Raw genomic sequence first — 18651 nt, 5'->3', positions numbered from 1 at the left:
GGAAGGTCAGGTTGGATGGGTGCTTGAGCAGCCTGGTCTAGTGTGAAGTATGATCTGTGCTGAGCAGACATGTCTTCTTCTGCAATCACCTCTGTCTGGAATTTCTCCCTATCACAAAGGCTCCAAAGCTCCGTATTAGCAAGAGATTTTACTGTTGTGAAGTTTATAATAACAGCAAAATTAGTCCATGGAGAGTGTAGCAACTGAGGCACGGACAATGTTATGAGGTGACAAATGAAATCACTTTATGGAGTGGATGCAAAGCCTTATATCCCATCTACAAGAAGAAGGGTCGCAGGGAGGATTCAGGGACCTACAGGCCTGTCAGTCTCACCTCAGTGCTGGGGAAAGTCATGGAACAGGTGATCTTGAGTGCTATCATAGAGCACATTCAAGAGAACCGGGTGATCAGGCCCAGACAACACGGGTTCACAAAAGGCAGGTCTTGCCAAACTAACCTGATCGCCTTTTATGACAAAGTGACTCGGCTGCTGGATGAGGGAAAGGCTGTGGATGTATCTTCCTGGACTTCAGTAAAGCCTTTGACACAGTTTCTCACAGCATTCTGCTTAGGAAACTGTCACCTCTGGCCTGGACAGGCGCACACTCTCCTGGGGGGAAAACTGGTTGGCTGGAGGGCCCAGAGAGTGGTGGGAAATGGAGTTAAATCCAGCTGGAGGCCAGTGACAAGTGGGGTTCCCCAGGGCTCAGTGCTGGGTCCAGCCCTGTTCAATGTCTTCATCAATGACCTGGATGAAGGCATCGAGTGCACCCTTAGCAAGTTTGCGAATGACACTAAGCTGGGTGAAAGTGTCGATCTGCTGGAGAGTAGGGAGGCTCCAAAGGGATCTGGACAGGCTGGACCGCTGGGCTGAGTCCAATGGCATGAGGTTTAACAAGGCCAAATGCCGGGTCCTGCACTTGGGGCACAACAACCCTGTGCGGCTACAGACTAGGAGAAGTCTGTCTAGAAATCTGCCTGGCCGAGAGGGACCTGGGGGTGTTGGTTGACAGCGACTGAACAGGAGCCAGCAGTGGCCCAGGTGGCCAAGAAGGTCAATGGCATCTTGGCTTGTATCAGAAACAGCGTGGCCAGCAGGTCCAGGGAGGTTATTCTCCCTCTGTACTCGGCACTGGTGAGACCGCTCCTCGAATCCTGTGTTCAGTTCTGGGCCCCTCACCACAAGAAGGATGTTGAGGCTCTGGAGCGAGTCCAGAGAAGAGCAACAAAGCTGGTGAGGGGGCTGGAGAACAGGCCTTATGAGGAGCGGCTGAGAGAGCTGGGGTTGTTTAGCCTGGAGAAGAGGAGGCTGAGGGGAGACCTCATTGCTCTCTACAACTACCTGAAAGGAGGTTGTGGAGAGGAGGGAGATGGCCTCTTCTCCGAAGTGACAGGGGACAGGATGAGAGGGAATGGCCTCAAGCTCCACCAGGGGAGGCTCAGGCTTGACATCAGGAAAAAATTTTTCACAGAAAGGATCAACGGACACTGGAACAGGCTGCCCAGGGAGGTGGTTGAGTCGCCTTCCCTGGAGGTGTTTAAAGGGCAGGTGGATTAGTTGCTGAGAAGCATGGTTTAGTAGTTGATAGGAATGGTTGGACTCAATGATCCAGCAGGTCCTTTCCAACCTAGTGATTCTATGATTCTGTGATATAGTGTTTCTCTACCCAGTCAGCAGCTACCCCAGTGAATTTTCACTTCTAAAAATCCCACAGCTACACTGATACAGTGCAACTGACTATTTACCACAGATGTGCCCCTTATCTTCATGCTTGCCATACAAGGCATTCTTTTCTTACTAACTCATGGGTCTTGGTAAAGATTCCAACGTCTCAACAAGCTAGCAAGCATGAGAACGCCGGCTGTTTGCTCCCTGCTTGCTGCTAATATCGCGGGTGCCAAAGCATCGGCCGCTTGTCCCAGCATACATGCGATAGTGGAATCTTTTTTTCCCGGCAGGAGAGTAATAGAATATGCATAAAATTTCTGGGAAAGCTTATCCCTGTGCCTGTAAGTGGGAAGCACATCCTCCTCCCCAGCTCTTGTCTCGCCGCACAACTGATGGAGATCACTCCCTCGTCTCGCCCAGGCTGGCTGAAGGACTCTCGCTTCCTAAAACTCCACAGGGGACCTCAGAGCACTTATTTCCCGGCATTTTCGGCGTGTTCGCTCTCTCTGCTGTCCCGACGGGTGGGGATGGGGAGAAGCCACCCGCGGTCCTGCCTCGCCTCACCAAACCCACGGCCACGGCGCCGCGTTTCCTCCTCCCGCCACCAGGGGGCGGAGGCGCCTCAGCAGGCGCCGCTCTGCCCCCGCGTCTCCATTGCCGCGCGCTGATTGGCTCCCGGCCCCCGCGAGAATGCGACTTCCGGATCCGCCCGGGGCCCGCGTGGGAGCTGCGGGATCCGCGCACCGGGAGGAGCCAGAACCCCCGGCCCTGGCCCTGGGGCCCCCGCGTCACCTGGCATCGCACCCCCTATGCCTGGTACCGGTACCCCCCGCCCGATATAGGTGCCCCCCCGCCCGGTACCTGTGTTCGCCTACCCAGGATAGGCGCCCCCCGCCTTGTACCGGCGCCCCACTGCCCGGTTTAGACTTGCCCTCACCCAGTACCGGCACCCCGTCACCCTCTATAGGTGCCTCCTCCGGTACCGGTGTCGTACTCACCCCTCCCCCCCAGGTACCGGTATCGCGTCACCCCCCTCCTTCCCCGGTCCCGGCGTTCACGTCCGTCCCCCTTCCCCAGTACCGGTGTTGCCCCCATCTTCCCTGGTACCACTGTTCCATCCCCCCTGCCCCTCCCCCGTACCCGTGCCCCTTTGCCCTTTATAGGTGACCCACCGGGCACCGGTGACCCCTGTCCGGTACTGGTGCCCCCACACCCCCCCAGCATCGATACCTCCCGGTTCCATGGAGTTCCCGGCCACTCTCTTCCCCTCGTCCTTCAGCACCGGCCCACCCCGGGAGGAGGGGGGCCCCGCTCCAGCCGCTGGTTGGGGCGAGTTTGGACAAGTGCTGGAGACCGGCCCCGGCCATCAACAGGTGAGGCCACCCTGCCCAGGACAGTGGGTCGGGGAGCCCCAGAGGGATCGAGCAGGAGCTACTCTCACCTCCCACCTCCTCTCCCTGCAGGCTGAGACGACGTTCGTGCCCCGCCGTGGCGGAATGGGCGAGAGCTGGGAACCTGCCGATGCTGCTGCCGTGCCCTTCCTGCCTTCCAATGCGAGTGAGGACCATGGGGGAAGAAAGGGGAGGTGCTGCCCAGGGAGGGCCACATCCCATTCCACCTGCCCAGTGAGCTGCCCCGCAGCTTGGGGTCCCTGTTAGCTCTGCCGCGCCAGCACGTGGTGCTTTAGCAGCAATCCCCAGGGGTGCTCGCGCAGGAGAGCTGTTGCCCTGCCGTGCTGCAGTGGTGTCGCTGCTCTTGTGTGGTACCAGCCAGCCCTTGCCCTCTCTCCACAGCCTGCTGGGTTCCCTCACTTGTGCCTCAGGACATCCTCTACCGCAGCTTCCTGCGCAGGAAGCTCCCGATAAGCAACTGTGTACCTGCTATGGACTTCACCAAGCAAGTATGGCCTGGGAGACTGTGTCCTGCTGAGGACCCAGGGAGATGACATGGGATCCCTGCACGTCCCAGCCCCTTCTTGTCCTTCCCACACAGCTGAGTCACTTCTTCGTGGATCACCCAGAAGATGCATTTGGCTCCTTGGGGCAGCTGCTGCACAAGAACTTCCATCTGGGTGACTCCGGCGTGGAGGTCAGTGACTGTCTGGAGGGGAAGACACCATCCCTCACCCACTGCAGCTGCCAGCCCCAGCCTCTCCTTCCCACAGAGAGAAGCCCGGAACAACACCATCCGGATGACGGCCCTCATGGAAGAAATCAACCGTCTGGATGCCAGGCGGTAAGCCACCCTGTGTCTCCTACCCTGGAGAGGGCTGAAGGGACCTCATGCTCTCTCCCCCAAGCTCGACACTGTCTGTACCTCTGCAGGGGCTGCCCGCAGGAGTACCTCGCCTCCCGCCTGCGCTGGTTCTCCCACCTGTCCCGTGACTGGCTCTTTGAGGTGCCGCTGGGGCTGCTGGCAGACTGCGTGCATGAGGAGCTGCTGCTGCAGTGGGCTGGCCTGCTCTTTGATGATGGTCCTACTGGGGGCACACTAGCCTGGCTGCCCACTGAAGACGCAGGAGCACGCACAGGCCGCCTGGTGTACCCTGGAGGGCAGGCCATGAACCATCTCTGTATCCTTCCCACTGACGTCCCTGGGGAGGGGAGGAGTAGGGTTGTGTTACACCACCCTTAGCAGGCACTGCAGATTTCCAGGATGTGGTACTAGAGGAGCTGCCCCGCACACGAGGCTCCCGTGCAGAGTTTGAGCTCAATGGACGCATTCGGCAAGTGGCTGCCGCCCGGTCCGATGGGAAAGGTGAGCCATCCAAACCCCAGGAGGCTTCGTACCCCAGGCTCGGGGCGCTGCAGGGAGTCCCCGGGACACTGCTGTCTCTCATGTGCTGCCTCCTGTCCCGTTAGATTTTGTTGGCGTCCGCTCGGACTATCACTGTGGTGTTTGGAGGGTGCCAGGCAGGACTGGGGCGGCCCCCACCCCGCTGCAGGTCATCCGCACCAGTGTACCTGCTTCCTGCCTCACTGTCAGGTAGGCACTGGGGAAACAGCTTAGTGAGAAGGGGGTTTTGCTGCCTCTGCACCTCTCCCCACTGCGGGGGGGATGCTGTCACCCCACGGTGACCTGTGCTGTCCATCCCCCAGCCCTCACCTCCCTGGGGAGCTGGCTGTCTGCACCCAGAGTGGATCTACCTACCTCTGGAACGTCGAGACAGGGTGAGATGGGGCACTCGGGGCCGGGTGGGATTTCACACAGAGCCCTGGCTCTCTGTGGGGGACGTGGGAGGCAGCTCTGTCCTTCATGGTGTTGTCTTCTTCTCACAGGCTGCAGCGGCTCCGCCATGACCCCCAGACCATGTTTTTTCGGGACCATTCGCCCTGGCGCTGGTGTGACTTCACCGCCCACCCACGAGTGCTGAGCTGTGCTGACCGCACTGGGCTGCAGTGCCTGGATGCTCGGGTGAGCCTGGCGGGGTGGGCAAAGGGCCAGCGAGGGGCAGGGGAGCGAGGTTTCCCAGCCAGGGTGCTGACAGCCCCTCGATTTGCTGCTGCAGGCCCCCAAGAGGTGCCACTTCGACTTGTTCAAGGTGGGCGAGGAGGCCAGCTGTCAGCAGGGCGAGCGCGTGGTGCTGCCCATGTACCTGGGCAAGGCTCACCCTTCCCAGCACCTTGTCACCACCCAGGTGAGTCCCACCACACCCAGGGGACAGCCAGAGGCTGAGAGGGGACACTCCAGCACAGCCTCAGCTCTCAGCGCCCTCGGGACAGAGCTATCGCCCGGTTGAGGGGGCCTGCCGCGAGGTATTGAGGTGAGTCCTGCTGAGCTGTGCCTTCCATCCCAGTTCTCCATTTATGTGGTGGACGAGCGGTTGCCACTGGTGCCTGTGCTGAAGTGGCTACATATGATGAAGTCCCCCCCTCTCTTCGCCCACCTGACTCCGGGGGACCCTGGAAGGAGCCACAAGCTGCTGCTTGGTGCATCCCGCACCCAGGAGATGCTGCTGCTGCAGTACCAGGGTGAGAGACGTGACTTTTGGTGTGCTGCAGGGACAGGTCTCTTCTGCACCCACATCCCAGCCTCCTCGCCTCTGGGACCTGCTGCTGCCCCAGCACTGGTGCCCACCAGCCGATTTCTGGTGTGTCTTACAGGGGGTGGCCGGTCAGCCTGCCAGCTGGTGGGGTCCCCGCAGAAGCTGCACAACATCGCTGGCTGCCTGGAGCACCTTCCCACTCAGCTCCCACACCGCCACTGCCTGCTCCAGCAGCGCCTTGGCACCCCAGCTGCGGGTGAGTATCCTGCAGCACCCTGGAGAGCCGGTTCTGGGGGAGAAGGACACGGGTTGGGGAGGAGTACAGCCCTCGCCATGCCTTAGGGTGGAGGCTGAAAAAGAAAAGGCAAAGCCCTGAACCACTCCATGCACAGGGCAGGAGGTTGAAGAGCTGGGAGAGGATGCGGGGTGCAGGAGCCAGCAATGAGCACACATGTGGTGCAGTGGGGGTGCACCCCCAGGAAGGTTCCCAGGGCCAGGACCTGATGGCAGTGCTCCCTCTATCCCCGCAGGGCTGGCTGCCGCACTGCAGAAGGATGGGCGGCGGGAGTCCCTGGTGGTTTTCCAGCTCTCCGAGGCTGGGGATGTCTTCTGCCAAAGGCTGACCCATGAGGTGGTGAAACACCCTGCACCCACCTCAGGGGACGAGGCTATGGCATCCTCCGGCTCTTCCCTGCTCTTTGAGGATCCAGCCAGCAGCCCTCAGCGTTTGGGCAGTGAGGAAGAAAGAGAAGAGGAGGAAGAGCAAACGTCCTACTTGTCCAACCTCCAAGTGATTATCAATGAGGAGGAGGATGGGGGCAGACCAGCATCCCTGGAGGAAGCTGAACCGACCCAGGAGCCCTGCGCCAGCCCCCAGCCTTCACCAGTGGTGCTGAGCGAGGCTGCAGTCCTACGGTACCACCGCTGGCTGAAGGCTGTTTCCAAGCACTGTGGGGAGCCTCCCTGGCACTCCTTTCCCCCTACCCGTAGCCAGAAGCGCCTCTTAACCCGCAAAGAGCTGCAGACACTGGGTGGGGCCAGCACTCTGCACCAGCAGGCACGCCAGCGGCTACACCAGGCCATGCTGGAGCGGGGCCGCATCCAACACTGGGACCTCCCGGACAGCCAAAGCTCTGTCATCCTACAGCCGCCAGAGCCAGTGGAGGGTCCAGACCCCCTCAGTGCCCGTCTAGCAGCGGCGTGGTCGGGGGACTGGAGCCAGTGGTGGGAAGAGAGGACGAGCTTCAACAGGGCAAAGAGGCAGCGGGCACTGCGGGAGCGGCGGCGGCGGCAGAAGCAAGCCCGTGGCCACCGCAGCCTTTCAGCCAGCTTCACCTCTTCCCTCACCTACCAGTCAGAGCTATCTGAGCTGAGCGACACTGGCCTGCCACCACTCTCCCCTGTGCTTCACCAGGAGGGCTCCCCACTAAGAGGCAGCCCCCCACCATCACCAGTGCCTGACGAAGCCCTGCTCTCCTCGCAGAGCCTGCGCAGTCGTGGCATCCCTAAAGAGCGGCGGAAGACGCTGCGGGACTACCTCGGGGTGTGGGCTGAGGGTCCCCCTGAGCCACCAGAGCTCCCTAGCAGCCAGGCCAGCCAGCTCTGCATCCCCTCATCCCAGAGTCAGCTCTCCTCTGCTTCCCAGACCCGCCGCAAGCGCCCGCGTATGGGCTTCTGAGCACCCAATAAACCCCACCTGCACCAACTGCCCTCCTTGATTTCAGGGTGGGGAGAGGCTGTGATGCCACACATGGTCATGGCATCCACGTCTGGTCACAACGCCCACACACAATCCCAGCACCTCCATGTGATCACAACACCGACTTGTGACCACGGCACCTGCTTGTGATTACAATGTGCACACGTGGTGAAGACACCCACTCATGAAATGGCTAGGTTGGAAAAGACCTCTTAGATCATCAAGTATGCTCAGGCCTGATCACCGTGTGCATAGCTGATCACAGCACCCTTGTGTGATCGTAGCTCTCACACATGGTCACAACACTCAGAAGTGATCACCACACCCACTTGTGAAGGTAACATCCACGTGTGACCAGCACACCCATGTGTGGTCACAGCAACCCCATGACCCCTACACTCACGTGTGTGGGAGCATCCATTGGTGATCAGAGCACACACCCATGATCGCATTGCTCAGATGTGATCAGAGCATGAATCCCTTGTGAGAGCATTCCTATGATCACAGCACCCGCGTGTGATCATAAAATAGGGTTGGAAGGGGCCTTAGCGGTCATCTAGTTCCAATGCCCCTGCCATGGGCAGGGCCATCCCACCAGACCAGGCTGCCCGAGGCCACATCCAACCTGGCCTTGAACACCTCCAAGGATGGAGCATCCACGACTTCCTTGGGCAAGCTGTTCCAGTGTCTCACCACTCTCATAGTGAAGGAATTCTTCCTAACATCTAGCTTAAATCTGCCCCCCTCTATTTTATACCCGTTGCCCCTCTGTGAACAGTTCCTCTCCAACTTTCTTGTAGCCCTGTTCAGGTACTGGAAGGTTGCTGTAAGATCTCCTTGGAGCCTTCTCCAGCTGAACAAGCCCAACTCTCTCAGCCTGTCCTCATATGGAAGGTGCTCCAGTCCTCTGATCTTCTTTGTAGCCCTCTTCTGGACCTGTTCTGACAGTTCCACATGCTTCTGATGTTGAGGATTCCAGAACTGGACACAGTACTCCAGATGAGGTCTCGCAATGGAGGAATAGAGGGGCAGAATCACCTCCCTTGACCTGCTGGCCACATTTCTTTTGATGCAGGACACAGTTGGCCTTCTGGGCTGTGGGTGCACATTGCTGGCTCACGTTGAGCTTCTCATCAGTCAGCACCCTCAAGTCCTTCTCTGCAGGGCAGCTCTCTATCACATCATCCCCCATCATGGTTTGAAATGGTGGGTCACCCTGATCCAGGTGTAGGACCTTGCGCTTGGCCTCGTTGAACCTCATGAGGTTCTCACAGCCCCACTTCTCCAGCCTGTCCAGGTCCCTCTGGATGACATCCCATCCTTCTGGTGTGGCAACTGCACCGCTCAGCTTCTTCCAGTTTCCAGGGATTTCTCTTGACTGCCTTTTCAAACATCACGGAGAGTGGCTGAGGTCACCCTTCCCAACCATCAGCGGGGTTACTTATCTCTGACTGAAGTGGTCACAGCCCCCCATGACAGAGCCCCCGCGTGTTGCCCCAGCGCTCACTTGTGAGATTGCGGCACCCACCTGTGATCAAAACACCCACTCGTGATCTCAGCACTCGGGTGACACCCCCGTGCGATCGCGGACACCCGCCTGTGACCGCAGCTCCTGCCCGTGCTGTCACCGCACCCCTCGGCCGGGAGCGCGGGCCCTTTAAGGCGCCGGGTGTGTGGGACAGGGGCGGGGCCAATGGGGGAGGGGGCGGAGCCTATGGAGGAGAAGGGGCACCGGGGAGGGGGCGTGGCCAATGATGGGAACGGGCGGGCCAATAGGTTAAGAGGCGTGGTCAATGAGGAGAGGGGCGGCTCCAATGATGCTAACGGGCGTGGCCAATGAGAAAGCGGCGGGATGGGGCGGAGCAAAGGGGCGTGGCCAATGAGGAGCGTCTGTGGGCGGGGCCAATGGGGCGGCGGCCAATGGAGCTGCAGGGCGGATGGGGGGGCGTGGCCAATCAGGTAGGGCCGTGGCCGGCAGGGTCGCGCGGGACGGCGGCCATGGCGGCGGCGCTGGCGCGCGCGGCGTCTCGCGGCTGGGCGGCGCGGGGCGCGCGGCGCGCGGGGCAGGTGGGACACGTGGGGGGAAGGGGGGGGACACGGGGAGGGGAGGGGCGGGACACCCCGGTGTCCCCGTGGGCGGCACCCCCCGCACCCCCACTGCATCCCCTGCAATCCCTGTATGCGCCCCCAGGTGTACCCGTCACCTCCATTGCATCCCCCGCACCCCCATGTGCACCCCGGGCGCATCCACACCATCCCCTGTGATCCCAGGTGTACCCATCACCCCTGTTGCATCCCCCGGACCCCTATTTGCACCCCTGTCCCGCTCACCGCATCCTCCGCCATCCCTGTATGCACTCCGAGGTGTACCCATCACCCGCCTTGCATCCCCCGCACCCCCACTTGCACCCCTCTCCCCCCACATTGCATCCCCTGCAGTCCATGTAGGCACCCGCAGGTGTACCTGTCACCACCCCTGCATCCCCCAGACCTCCATTTGCACCCCTGCACCCCCCTCTTGTATCCCCTGTAATCCCACTATGCACCCCGAGGTGTACCACTCACCCCGTTGCATCCCCCAGCACCCCCATTTGCACCCATCACTGCCGTTGCATCCCCCGTCACCCTGTGTGCGTCCCTGCACGTGAACACCCCTCACTGCCAGCTGCATCCCCCATCACCCTCATGTATGCACCCCGTGTGCACCCCTGTCACCCCAAATGGCACACCCTGTAGCCCCAGTGTACACCCCAATGTGTACCCAGCACCCCAGCTGTGCCCTTGTCACCCCTAACTTCGTCCCTTGTTACCCCTGTGTGTGTCCCAGCATGTGTACACCCATCACCGCTGACTGCGTCCCCCGTGCCCCCCATGTACATGTCTCGTGTGTACCTGTATCACTGCCAATTGCATCCTCTGTGACCCCCATATGAACCCCCTCGTTTTGCCTGTGTCCCCCTGCGTGTACCACTATTGCCCCAACTGTATTCCCCCTAGCCCCTGTGTGCACCCCTACGCGTACCCATCACCCCAGACTGCATCCTTCCAATGTGTACCCCATACCCCCAACTGTATCCCCCATCCCCCCGTGTGTACTGCTGTCACCCCCAGTTTCATCCCCCTGTCACCCCATGCGCGTTCCCCCCATGGGTACCCATCACCGTGATTTTATCCCCCCAAGCCCCCGAGTTCACCCCCTGTCACACCCATGTATGTCCTCGCTTGCGTACCCTGACAGCCCAACTGCATGCCCCTATCATCCCGGTGCGCACCCCCCAGGTATATCCCTGTCACCCCCAATTACATCCCCCATAACCACCCTGTGCACCCCCATGTGTACTCCTGTCTCCCCAGTTCTATCCCCCATAGCCCCCGCGTGCATCCTCCCGGTCACCTCACGCACCTCCCTCCCATGTATATCCCTGTCACCTCTAATTACATCCCCCATAATTGCCCTGTGTGCCCACCATGACCCCCACATGCACCCCCAGTCACCCCCATGCACACCCCACTGTGTACCTCTGTCACCCTGATTGAATTCCCCATTATCCCAACATGCATCCCCCCACGTGTTCCCCTATCATCCCCAATGTCATCCCCCATCACCCCGCTGTGCCCCTGCTGTGGTGTCCCCATCCCTGGTGTCCCGGGCGCTGAGCCCTGCTGTGCCCCTGTCCCCAGCGATGGGTGGCAGCGGCCGGCGGGCAGGATGGGGAGGTGGGCAAGGCACGGCAGGCAGCGGCGGCCGGGGAGGAGGCGAGCGGGCAGCCCACCATCTTCAGCAAGATCATCGCCCGCAGCGTGCCTGCCACCATCCTCTATGAAGACGAGAAGGTAGCGTGTCCCCACGGGGCGTGTGTCACCACGGGGAGGGGGCGCAGCACCCGCGGGTGCATGATTCACCTTGTTCCCACTGTGCCCTGGCAGTGCCTGGTTTTCCGTGACGTGGCCCCACAAGCCCCCGTCCACTTCTTGGTGATCCCCAAGCGCCCCATCCCCCGGATCAGCCGCGTGGGTCCCCAGGACACGGAGGTGAGTCTGGAGGTGGTCCCTGGAACATGGGTTGGGGGACACACAGGTGGTGCTGAACCTCCTGGTGAACTTCCTGATGAACCTCCTGCAGCTCCTGGGGCACTTGCTGGTGGTGGCGTCACGCACGGCGCAGGCGGAGGGCCTGGGCGATGGCTACCGTCTAGGTGAGTTGGTGGCCCTGCACGGCGCCACAGGGCAGGACCCTCACCCGTGGTCCCAGGGGAGTGGGGCCGCAAGGGATGACCTGGTGTAGGGGTGGCCTGATCCCCCTGTCCCTCTCTTGGCAGTGATCAACGATGGGAAACATGGTGCCCAGTCCGTCTACCACCTGCACATCCATGTGCTGGGAGGACGGCAGCTGGGCTGGCCCCCTGGCTGAGCCCCTCCTGCTCACCACCCTCCAATAAAGCATCTCCTTGGCAGTGCCTTCAGTGGCTTCATGTCTGCGTGGCCCTCCCGGGGCTCAGGGAGTGCAGCAGTAGCTTCTGTTGTCCCCCAAGCAGGACTAGGGGTGAGGACACAGGTGGGACTTGGTGCCCTGCTCCTTGGAGAAGGAGGCTCCCTGTGTCCCAACCTGCCCATGATGGAGATCATAGAATCATAGAATAACCGGGTTGGAAGAGACACACCAGATCATCAAGTCCAACCATTCCTATCAAACACTAAACCATGCCCTTCAGCACCTTGTCCACCCGTGCCTTAAACACCTCCAGGGAAGGTGACTCAACCACCTCCCTGGGCAGCCTGTTCCAGTACCCAATGACCCTGTCTGTGAAAACTTTTTTCCCAATGTCCAGCCTAAACCTCCCCTGGTGGAGCTTGAGGCCATTCCCTCTTGTCCTGTCCCCTGTCACTTGGGAGAAGAAGCCAGCACCCTCCTCTCTACAACCTCCTTTCAGGTAGTTCTAGAGAGCAATGAGGTCACCCCTCAGCCTCCTCTTCTCCAGGCTAAACAACCCCAGCTCTCTCAGCTGCTCCTCATAAGGCCTGTTCTCCAGCCCCTTCACCAGCTTCATTGCTTTTCTCTGGACTCGCTCCAGAGCCTCAACATCCTTCTTGTGGTGAGGGGCCCAGAACTGAACACAGGATTCAAGGAGATGCTGGAGTACTGTGTTCAGTTCTGGAGTCAGCATAGGAAGGATGGGGATCTGTTAGAGCGGGTCCAGAGGAGACCACAAAGGTGATCAGAGGGCTGGAGCACCTCCCACAAGAGGACAGTTTGAGAGAGTTGTGGTTGTTCAGCCTGGAGAAGAGAAAGCTGTCGGGAGACATTATAGCGACCTGCCAGTACTTAAAAGGGAGCTACAGGAAAGCTGAGGAGGGTCTGTTTATCAGGGAGTGTGGTGATAGGATGAGAGGGAACAGTTTTAAGCTGAAAGAGGGGAGATTGAGGTGAGGTCTTGGGAAGAAATGTTTTCCTGTGAAGGTGGTGACACTTTCTATGGCAAAGTGACTCAACTACTGGACAAGGGAAAGGCTGTGGATGTATCTTCCTGGACTTCAGCAAAGCCTTTGACACAGTTTCTCACAGCATTCTGCTCAGGAAACTGTCACCTCTGGCCTGGACAGGCGCACACTCTCCTGGGTGGAAAACTGGTTGGCTGGCCGGGCCCAGAGAGTGGTGGGAAATGGAGTTAACTCCAGCCGGAGGCCAGTTACAAGTGGTGTCCCCCAGGGCTCAGTGCTGGGTCCAGCCCTGTTCAATGTCTTTATCAATGACCTGGATGAAGGCATCGAGTGCACCCTTAGCAAGTTCGTGGATGACACTAAGCTGGGTGGAAGTGTTGATCTGCTGGAGGGTAGGGAGCCTCCAAAGGGATTTGAACAGGCCAGACCGCCGGGCAGAGTCCAATGGGATGAGGTTTAACAAGGCCAAATGCCGGGTCCTGCACTTGGGGCACAACAACCCTGTGCAGCTACAGACTAGGAGAAGTCTGGCTGGAAAGCTGCCTGGAAGAGAGGGACCTGGGGGTGTTGGTTGAAGGCGACTGAACATGAGCCAGCAGTGGCCCAGGTGGCCAAGAAGGCCAATGGCATCTTGGCTTGGATCAGAAACGGCGTGACCAGCAGCTCCATGGAGGTTATTCTCCCTCTGTACTCGGCACTGGTGAGACCGCTCCTCGAATCCCGTGTTCAGTTCTGAGCCCCTCACCACAAGAAGGATGTTGAGGCTCTGGAGAGAGTCCAGAGAAGAGCAACGAAGCTGGTGAAGGGGCTAGAGAACAAGTCTTACGAGGAATGGCTGAGGGAACTGGGGTTGTTCAGCCTTGAGAAGAGGAGGCTGAGGGGAGACCTCATTGCTCTCTACAACTACCTGAAAGGAGGTTGTAGAGAGGAGAGAGCTGGCCTCTTCTCCCAAGTGACAGGGACAGAACGAGAGGGAATGGCCTCAAGCTCCGCCAGGGGAGGTTTAGGCTGGACATTAGGACAAAATTTTTCACAGAAAGGGTCATTGGGCACTGGAACAGGCTGCTGAGGGAGGTGGTTGAGTCACCTTGCCTGGAGGTGTTTAAAAGGCAGGTGGACAAGGCACTGAGGGGCATGGTTTAGTGATTGATAGGAATGATTGGACTTGATCATCCGGTGGGTCTTTTCCAACCTGGTGATTCTGTGATTCTATGGTGAGGCACTGGCACAGGTTGCCCAGAAAAGTCGTGGCTGCCCAATCTCTGGAGGTGTTCAAGGCCAGGTTGTATGGGTCTTTGAGTAACCTGATCCCATGGCAAGGCCTTGGAACAAAATTGTCTTTATGGTTTCTTTCAACCCAAACTGTTCTATGATTCTGTGTTCTGGAGCCCTCTACTTGGAGCAAGAGGGTTTTGCTGAAAAGACCCATCCTGGTGCCTGGCAGATCACACTGCATTGCAGACCCCATGTGCATGCACCACTCTGTAAAACAGCACTGCACCCCTCAAACCCTCTGTGCATACACCATGGTGGCACTAAACACCACAGACAACCCCCTCCCCAGTGTGTGCAGCATGGTGCAGAACGTGTTGCACTCAGCAGACTCCTTCTGCACCCACCACTGTGCAAAATGCATTAGATTGCAGATCCCCAGGCCCCTTGTGCATGCACCACTGCGTAAAACAGTGCCGCGTGCCTCGGAGCCCCTGTGCGTGTACTACTGTGCAAAACGCGTTGCACTGCACAACCCAGACCCGTTGCTGTGTCTACTGCTGTGCAAGATGCATTGGATTGCTGATGTGGGACCCCTCGTTCATGCACCACAGTGTGAAAAGCATTAGATTGCACCCTCCCCCAGGCTTCTTGTGCAGGTGGCAGGTGCCACTGTGTAAAACAGGGCTGCACACTTCAGATGCCCTGTTCAGACATACAGTGGCATTGCACATCCCAGACCCTCCCCACCTATGCAGCATGGTGCAAAACATCGTGTTGCACTCGGAAGAGCCCACAAAACCCATTGGTTTGCACACCCAGGCCCCTTGTGCATCCACCACAGTGCAAAACACATTGCGCTGTGCACCCCAGACCACCTGGGTGTGCATCGCTGTGGAAAAAAATTGTACTGCACGCTGCAGACACCTTGTGCGCTGCACCCTCCCTGTGCAAAACGCTTTGGATTGTGCACCCCAGATACCCTGTGCATGCACTGCTGCGCAAAACGCGTTGCACTACACATCCCAGACACCCTGGTCATTCACCACTGTGCAAAACACATTGCACTGCACATCTCAGACCACCTGGGTGTGCACCACTGCGGAAAACACTTGCGTTGTACACCCAAGCTCACTTGTGCACCCACCACTGTGCAAAACCCATTGGTTTTGCACAGTGGCTCACTTGCCACTGGCTCCCGTTGCACGCTGGTCCGCGGCTGGATGCCACGGCTATATTTAGCAGCGGGAACCAGTGCCGAAACAGCGTGAGTCCCACCTGGCACCGCTGGCGTGGCCGCTTGGGCCCCCGCCAGCCACGCAGGGGACCGCAGTCCGACGGGGAGAATGACTGCTCTGTTCGGCCTCCGGCTCCGTGGCGCTGGCAGCGGGGCCCCTGGGAGCAGCGAGGGGCTGCAGCAGAGCCCTGTCGCTCCACACTCCTGATGCACCCGGTACGGCGTGGGTAATGTTTTCAGCATGGAAATGACCCTTAAAAATATTTGTGGGGTGCAAATGAACCTTAAAAAGCGTGGACTTTGCTGTGTCCTGCCTCTGAGACCTGCTCAAGCCACTCTTGGATGTGGGACGGCACTGCCTTGTGGCTGGGACACCGAATTGGGGCTGAGGATCCCAAATGGGGGTGTCTGGGAGGTGGGAACCTCAACCAGGAGCAGGGGATCCCTGATGCATTGTTCCTCAGGGCTTACACGGAGCAGCCCCCACAGGAGACCATGTCCAGCGGAGTTCTGCACGCGCGGTCAGGGGCTGGATGTCCACAAGGGCGATTTCCCCTGCGCAGGGTTTATTTTGTCAGTGCCCTTGCAGCACGGCGGTCACGGCCCCATGGGGCTCAGGGGGCCGGGAGTGAGGGGAGAAGGGAGGGCTGTTTTTATTGCTTAACCTAAGACTATCCCAAATGATGCAAGTTCCCAAAAGAGCTGGGCAGGGGAGGGGCTGGCGGGGGATGTGTCAGCTGGTGAAAGGCAGCCAGATGTGCTCCAAGCAGCTCCAGGGCTGCCGCCCCACGGCAATGCCCCAGACACCACCCCAGAGTGGTTTGCCCCACTGGGTTGGTGTCACCAGGGTCCCGGTCTCACTCCTATGCCAGTGGTGTCGCTTTGGTGTCCCCCAGGCACCCATGCCGCCCAGCCAGGCTTTTGGGGACAAGCCCACGCGTGTCTAGGATGCTGCTGGGAAGTGGAGCTGGATGCTGGACGCTCCTGGGGTGCATGAGCTGGGCTACAGGAGCACCTCCGAAGCCAGCCCTGGGCTGTGGGCCAAGTGCAGGGGCACGACCAGCAGCGCGCAGGCCAGCACCCACGCACCCACACAGCAACAGGGCTGGTGTGGTCCCACCATGGGGGGCCCCCTTTGCTGAGCCTGGCCTCTATGGCACATCTTTCCTTCTTCCCTGCAGCTGCGTGCCAGATGGGCTCCGAGGAACCCCGGCTTGGCGTAGGGCCGAGCACCCGCGGGGAGGAACCGTCCCCGCTGGGGGCCCCGGCTGGCTGAGGCCAGAGGAGCCAGGCACATCCCCAGCCAGGAAAAACAAGAGGCTGCGGCGCTGAGCGCGCGGCGGCCCCAGCAGCGCACACCGCAGAGGGATGGAATAACAGCCCTCGTGCCGGAGCCTGCCGCGCACTATCAAAGGGCCCTTCTTCTCCCTGGCCTCCCTGGGGATGAGGGAGGCCCGGGGAGGGCCGGTGGCTAGGGGAGCTGCTCCACCCCATCCGTGGGTCCCTGGGGCAGACCCAGATGGCGGGGTTGGGGTCACTTGGGCCAGGCCCTGGGAACAGTGGTTTGTCCCCCAGGCAGCCAGGACAGAGCATGTCCCTCCTGCCGTCCCTGGCCAGGTCCAGGGGCCCTGCCTGGCCCCTGCTGGTGGCGCTCCAGGGCGTCTGGGGCCGGGGGACGTGGAACCTGGAGCGGAGACAGCCTGGGCTTGGGGAACAGCCATATTCACCTTCACCCCTTCCTGCTTTGGCCCCGCCCACTTTGCATGGACCCCGCCCATCACCCCGCCCTTTGGCCACCGGCCACGCCCACCGATCACCATATTTGGCGTTGGTCACGCCCCCAACAAACCCCAGTCGTGTTGGCCCCGCCCCCTCCGTGATCCCCATTGGCCCCCGCCGCTCCCCCTCCCCGTCCTCCCCTGCCCCGAGGCCCCGCCCCCAGGCCCGCTCTCCGCCAATGACAGGCGCGCACTCCCCCGGCTCCGCCAATGAGCTTGCGGCTGAGGGCGGGAGGGGGCGGAGCCGCCTGTGTTTACCGTCTCCATGGAGACCGAGCAGTTTTCCCCCCTCCCCGCCCAGACGCCGTAGAGGCGAGAGCGGAGCAGCTGCGGGGTCTGAGGCCTGCGGGGGGTCATTGAGGGTTGTGGGAGCTTGGGGTGACCCCGGAGTGACGTGTGGGGAGCAGGCGGCTGGGTGGGTTGGGGACAGGGCCTGGGGAATGTTAGAGGGACGGGAAAGTGGGGGTGCACTGGAAAATGGGGTAGGGGGCAGAGCCCAGACAGGGGGTGCGGGGAGTGCAGAGCCCAGACAGAAGGTTGTGCGGGGTGCAGAGCCCAGACAGGAGGTTCTGCGAGGTGCAGAGCTCAGACAGGGGGTGCTGGTGGTGCAGAGCCCAGACAGTCGGAGCTGGGGGGATGCAAAGGCCAGACAGGGGGAGTTGGGGGGGGTGCAGAGCCCAGACACGGGTACTGGGGGGTGCAGAGCCCAGACAGGGGGAGTTGGGGGGAGTGCAGAGCCCAGACACGGGTACTGGGGGGTGCAGAGCCCAGACAGGGGAAGCTGGAGGGGTGCAGAGCCCAGACAGGGGTACTGGGGGATGCAGAGCCCAGATAGGGGGTGCTGGGAGGTGTAGAGCCCAGACTGGGGGTGCAAAGCTGAGAAGTGGCACTGGGTGCACAGCCTGGGATGGGGACACCGGGGGCCAGTGGTGGGGGAACGTTGCTTTGGAGCGGGGAAGGGGATTAGATGGGAGTTATTCAGGGCAAGAACCCTGGGAGAGCAGACCCAGAGGGAGGCACTGCTGCCACCCTCTCTCCCAAAGGGACAGGAGTCCCTTGTCACCCACTCCGGAGTGGGATGACACAGCAGGGGACTCTGGGTCCCCAGCCTCAGGGCCCTGCCCATGCTGGTGGGAGCTTGGGACATGGTGGGCATGGGAGGGGTTGAAGGATGTGTGAGTGTCCACAGCAGCGTCCTCATGCCTGAGGTGCTCAAGGAAACACTCTTGTGCCGCAGAGAGCCATTGGCAGCCATTGACAAGGCATCCCAGGAGATGCTGTCAGACGTGGCTGAGCTGCCCCCCGAGTCCACATCAGCCATCCTGCCACTCGATGATGCTGGGAAGGAGCCCTCTGGAGTCGAGCAGCCACCCTGCCCTGGAACACCAGGCACCAACCCCAGTGATGTGCCCCCCACTGCGGTTTTGGTGGCACCTGCCTCCCCAAAAACTCCAGTAGAGAAGCCCAGCCAGCTGCTGCGCAGGGGGAGATGCTTGATCCAGGAGGTAACCACCGGCTGGGGGCCACAAGGGGAGATGTTCCTCCAAACCCACCCCATTGCGTCCCACACGCTCCTCGACAGCCCCCTCTCTTTAAATAGCTGTCCTTGGCCAAGCTGGAGCTTCCTGGAT

The 18651-nt window shown here is 60.4% G+C and overlaps 2 protein-coding genes across 3 annotated transcripts; both read left to right on the top strand.

Moving 5' to 3' along the window:
* The first annotated feature begins 2382 nt into the window (after nt 1-2382).
* TAF1C (TATA-box binding protein associated factor, RNA polymerase I subunit C) lies at nt 2383-7350 on the top strand. The gene is made up of 14 exons (XM_069880432.1): nt 2383-3043; nt 3134-3227; nt 3464-3570; nt 3663-3758; nt 3835-3905; nt 3995-4242; nt 4317-4427; nt 4532-4655; nt 4769-4840; nt 4949-5084; nt 5179-5307; nt 5467-5641; nt 5774-5911; nt 6186-7350. Exons 1-14 carry the CDS (start codon nt 2912-2914, stop codon nt 7331-7333), a joined length of 2781 nt encoding a protein of 926 aa, XP_069736533.1. The 5' UTR covers nt 2383-2911; the 3' UTR covers nt 7334-7350.
* Nucleotides 7351-9350: 2000 nt separating this feature from the next.
* On the top strand, nt 9351-11817 carry HINT2 (histidine triad nucleotide binding protein 2). Of its 2 annotated transcripts, XM_069880166.1 has the most exons (5): nt 9351-9421; nt 11036-11188; nt 11282-11386; nt 11478-11550; nt 11674-11817. In XM_069880166.1, exons 1-5 carry the CDS (start codon nt 9353-9355, stop codon nt 11763-11765), a joined length of 492 nt encoding a protein of 163 aa, XP_069736267.1. In that variant the 5' UTR covers nt 9351-9352; the 3' UTR covers nt 11766-11817. The 2 variants fall into 2 exon arrangements, with proteins under 2 accessions (XP_069736267.1, XP_069736265.1); XM_069880164.1 differs by having other exon boundaries at nt 11036-11386.
* The last annotated feature ends 6834 nt before the right edge of the window (nt 11818-18651 follow it).

This window comes from Phaenicophaeus curvirostris, chromosome Z (genome assembly GCF_032191515.1).
Source record: "Phaenicophaeus curvirostris isolate KB17595 chromosome Z, BPBGC_Pcur_1.0, whole genome shotgun sequence".
Classification (NCBI taxonomy): domain Eukaryota; kingdom Metazoa; phylum Chordata; class Aves; order Cuculiformes; family Cuculidae; genus Phaenicophaeus; species Phaenicophaeus curvirostris.
This window is presented reverse-complemented; position numbering and strand designations above follow the sequence as displayed.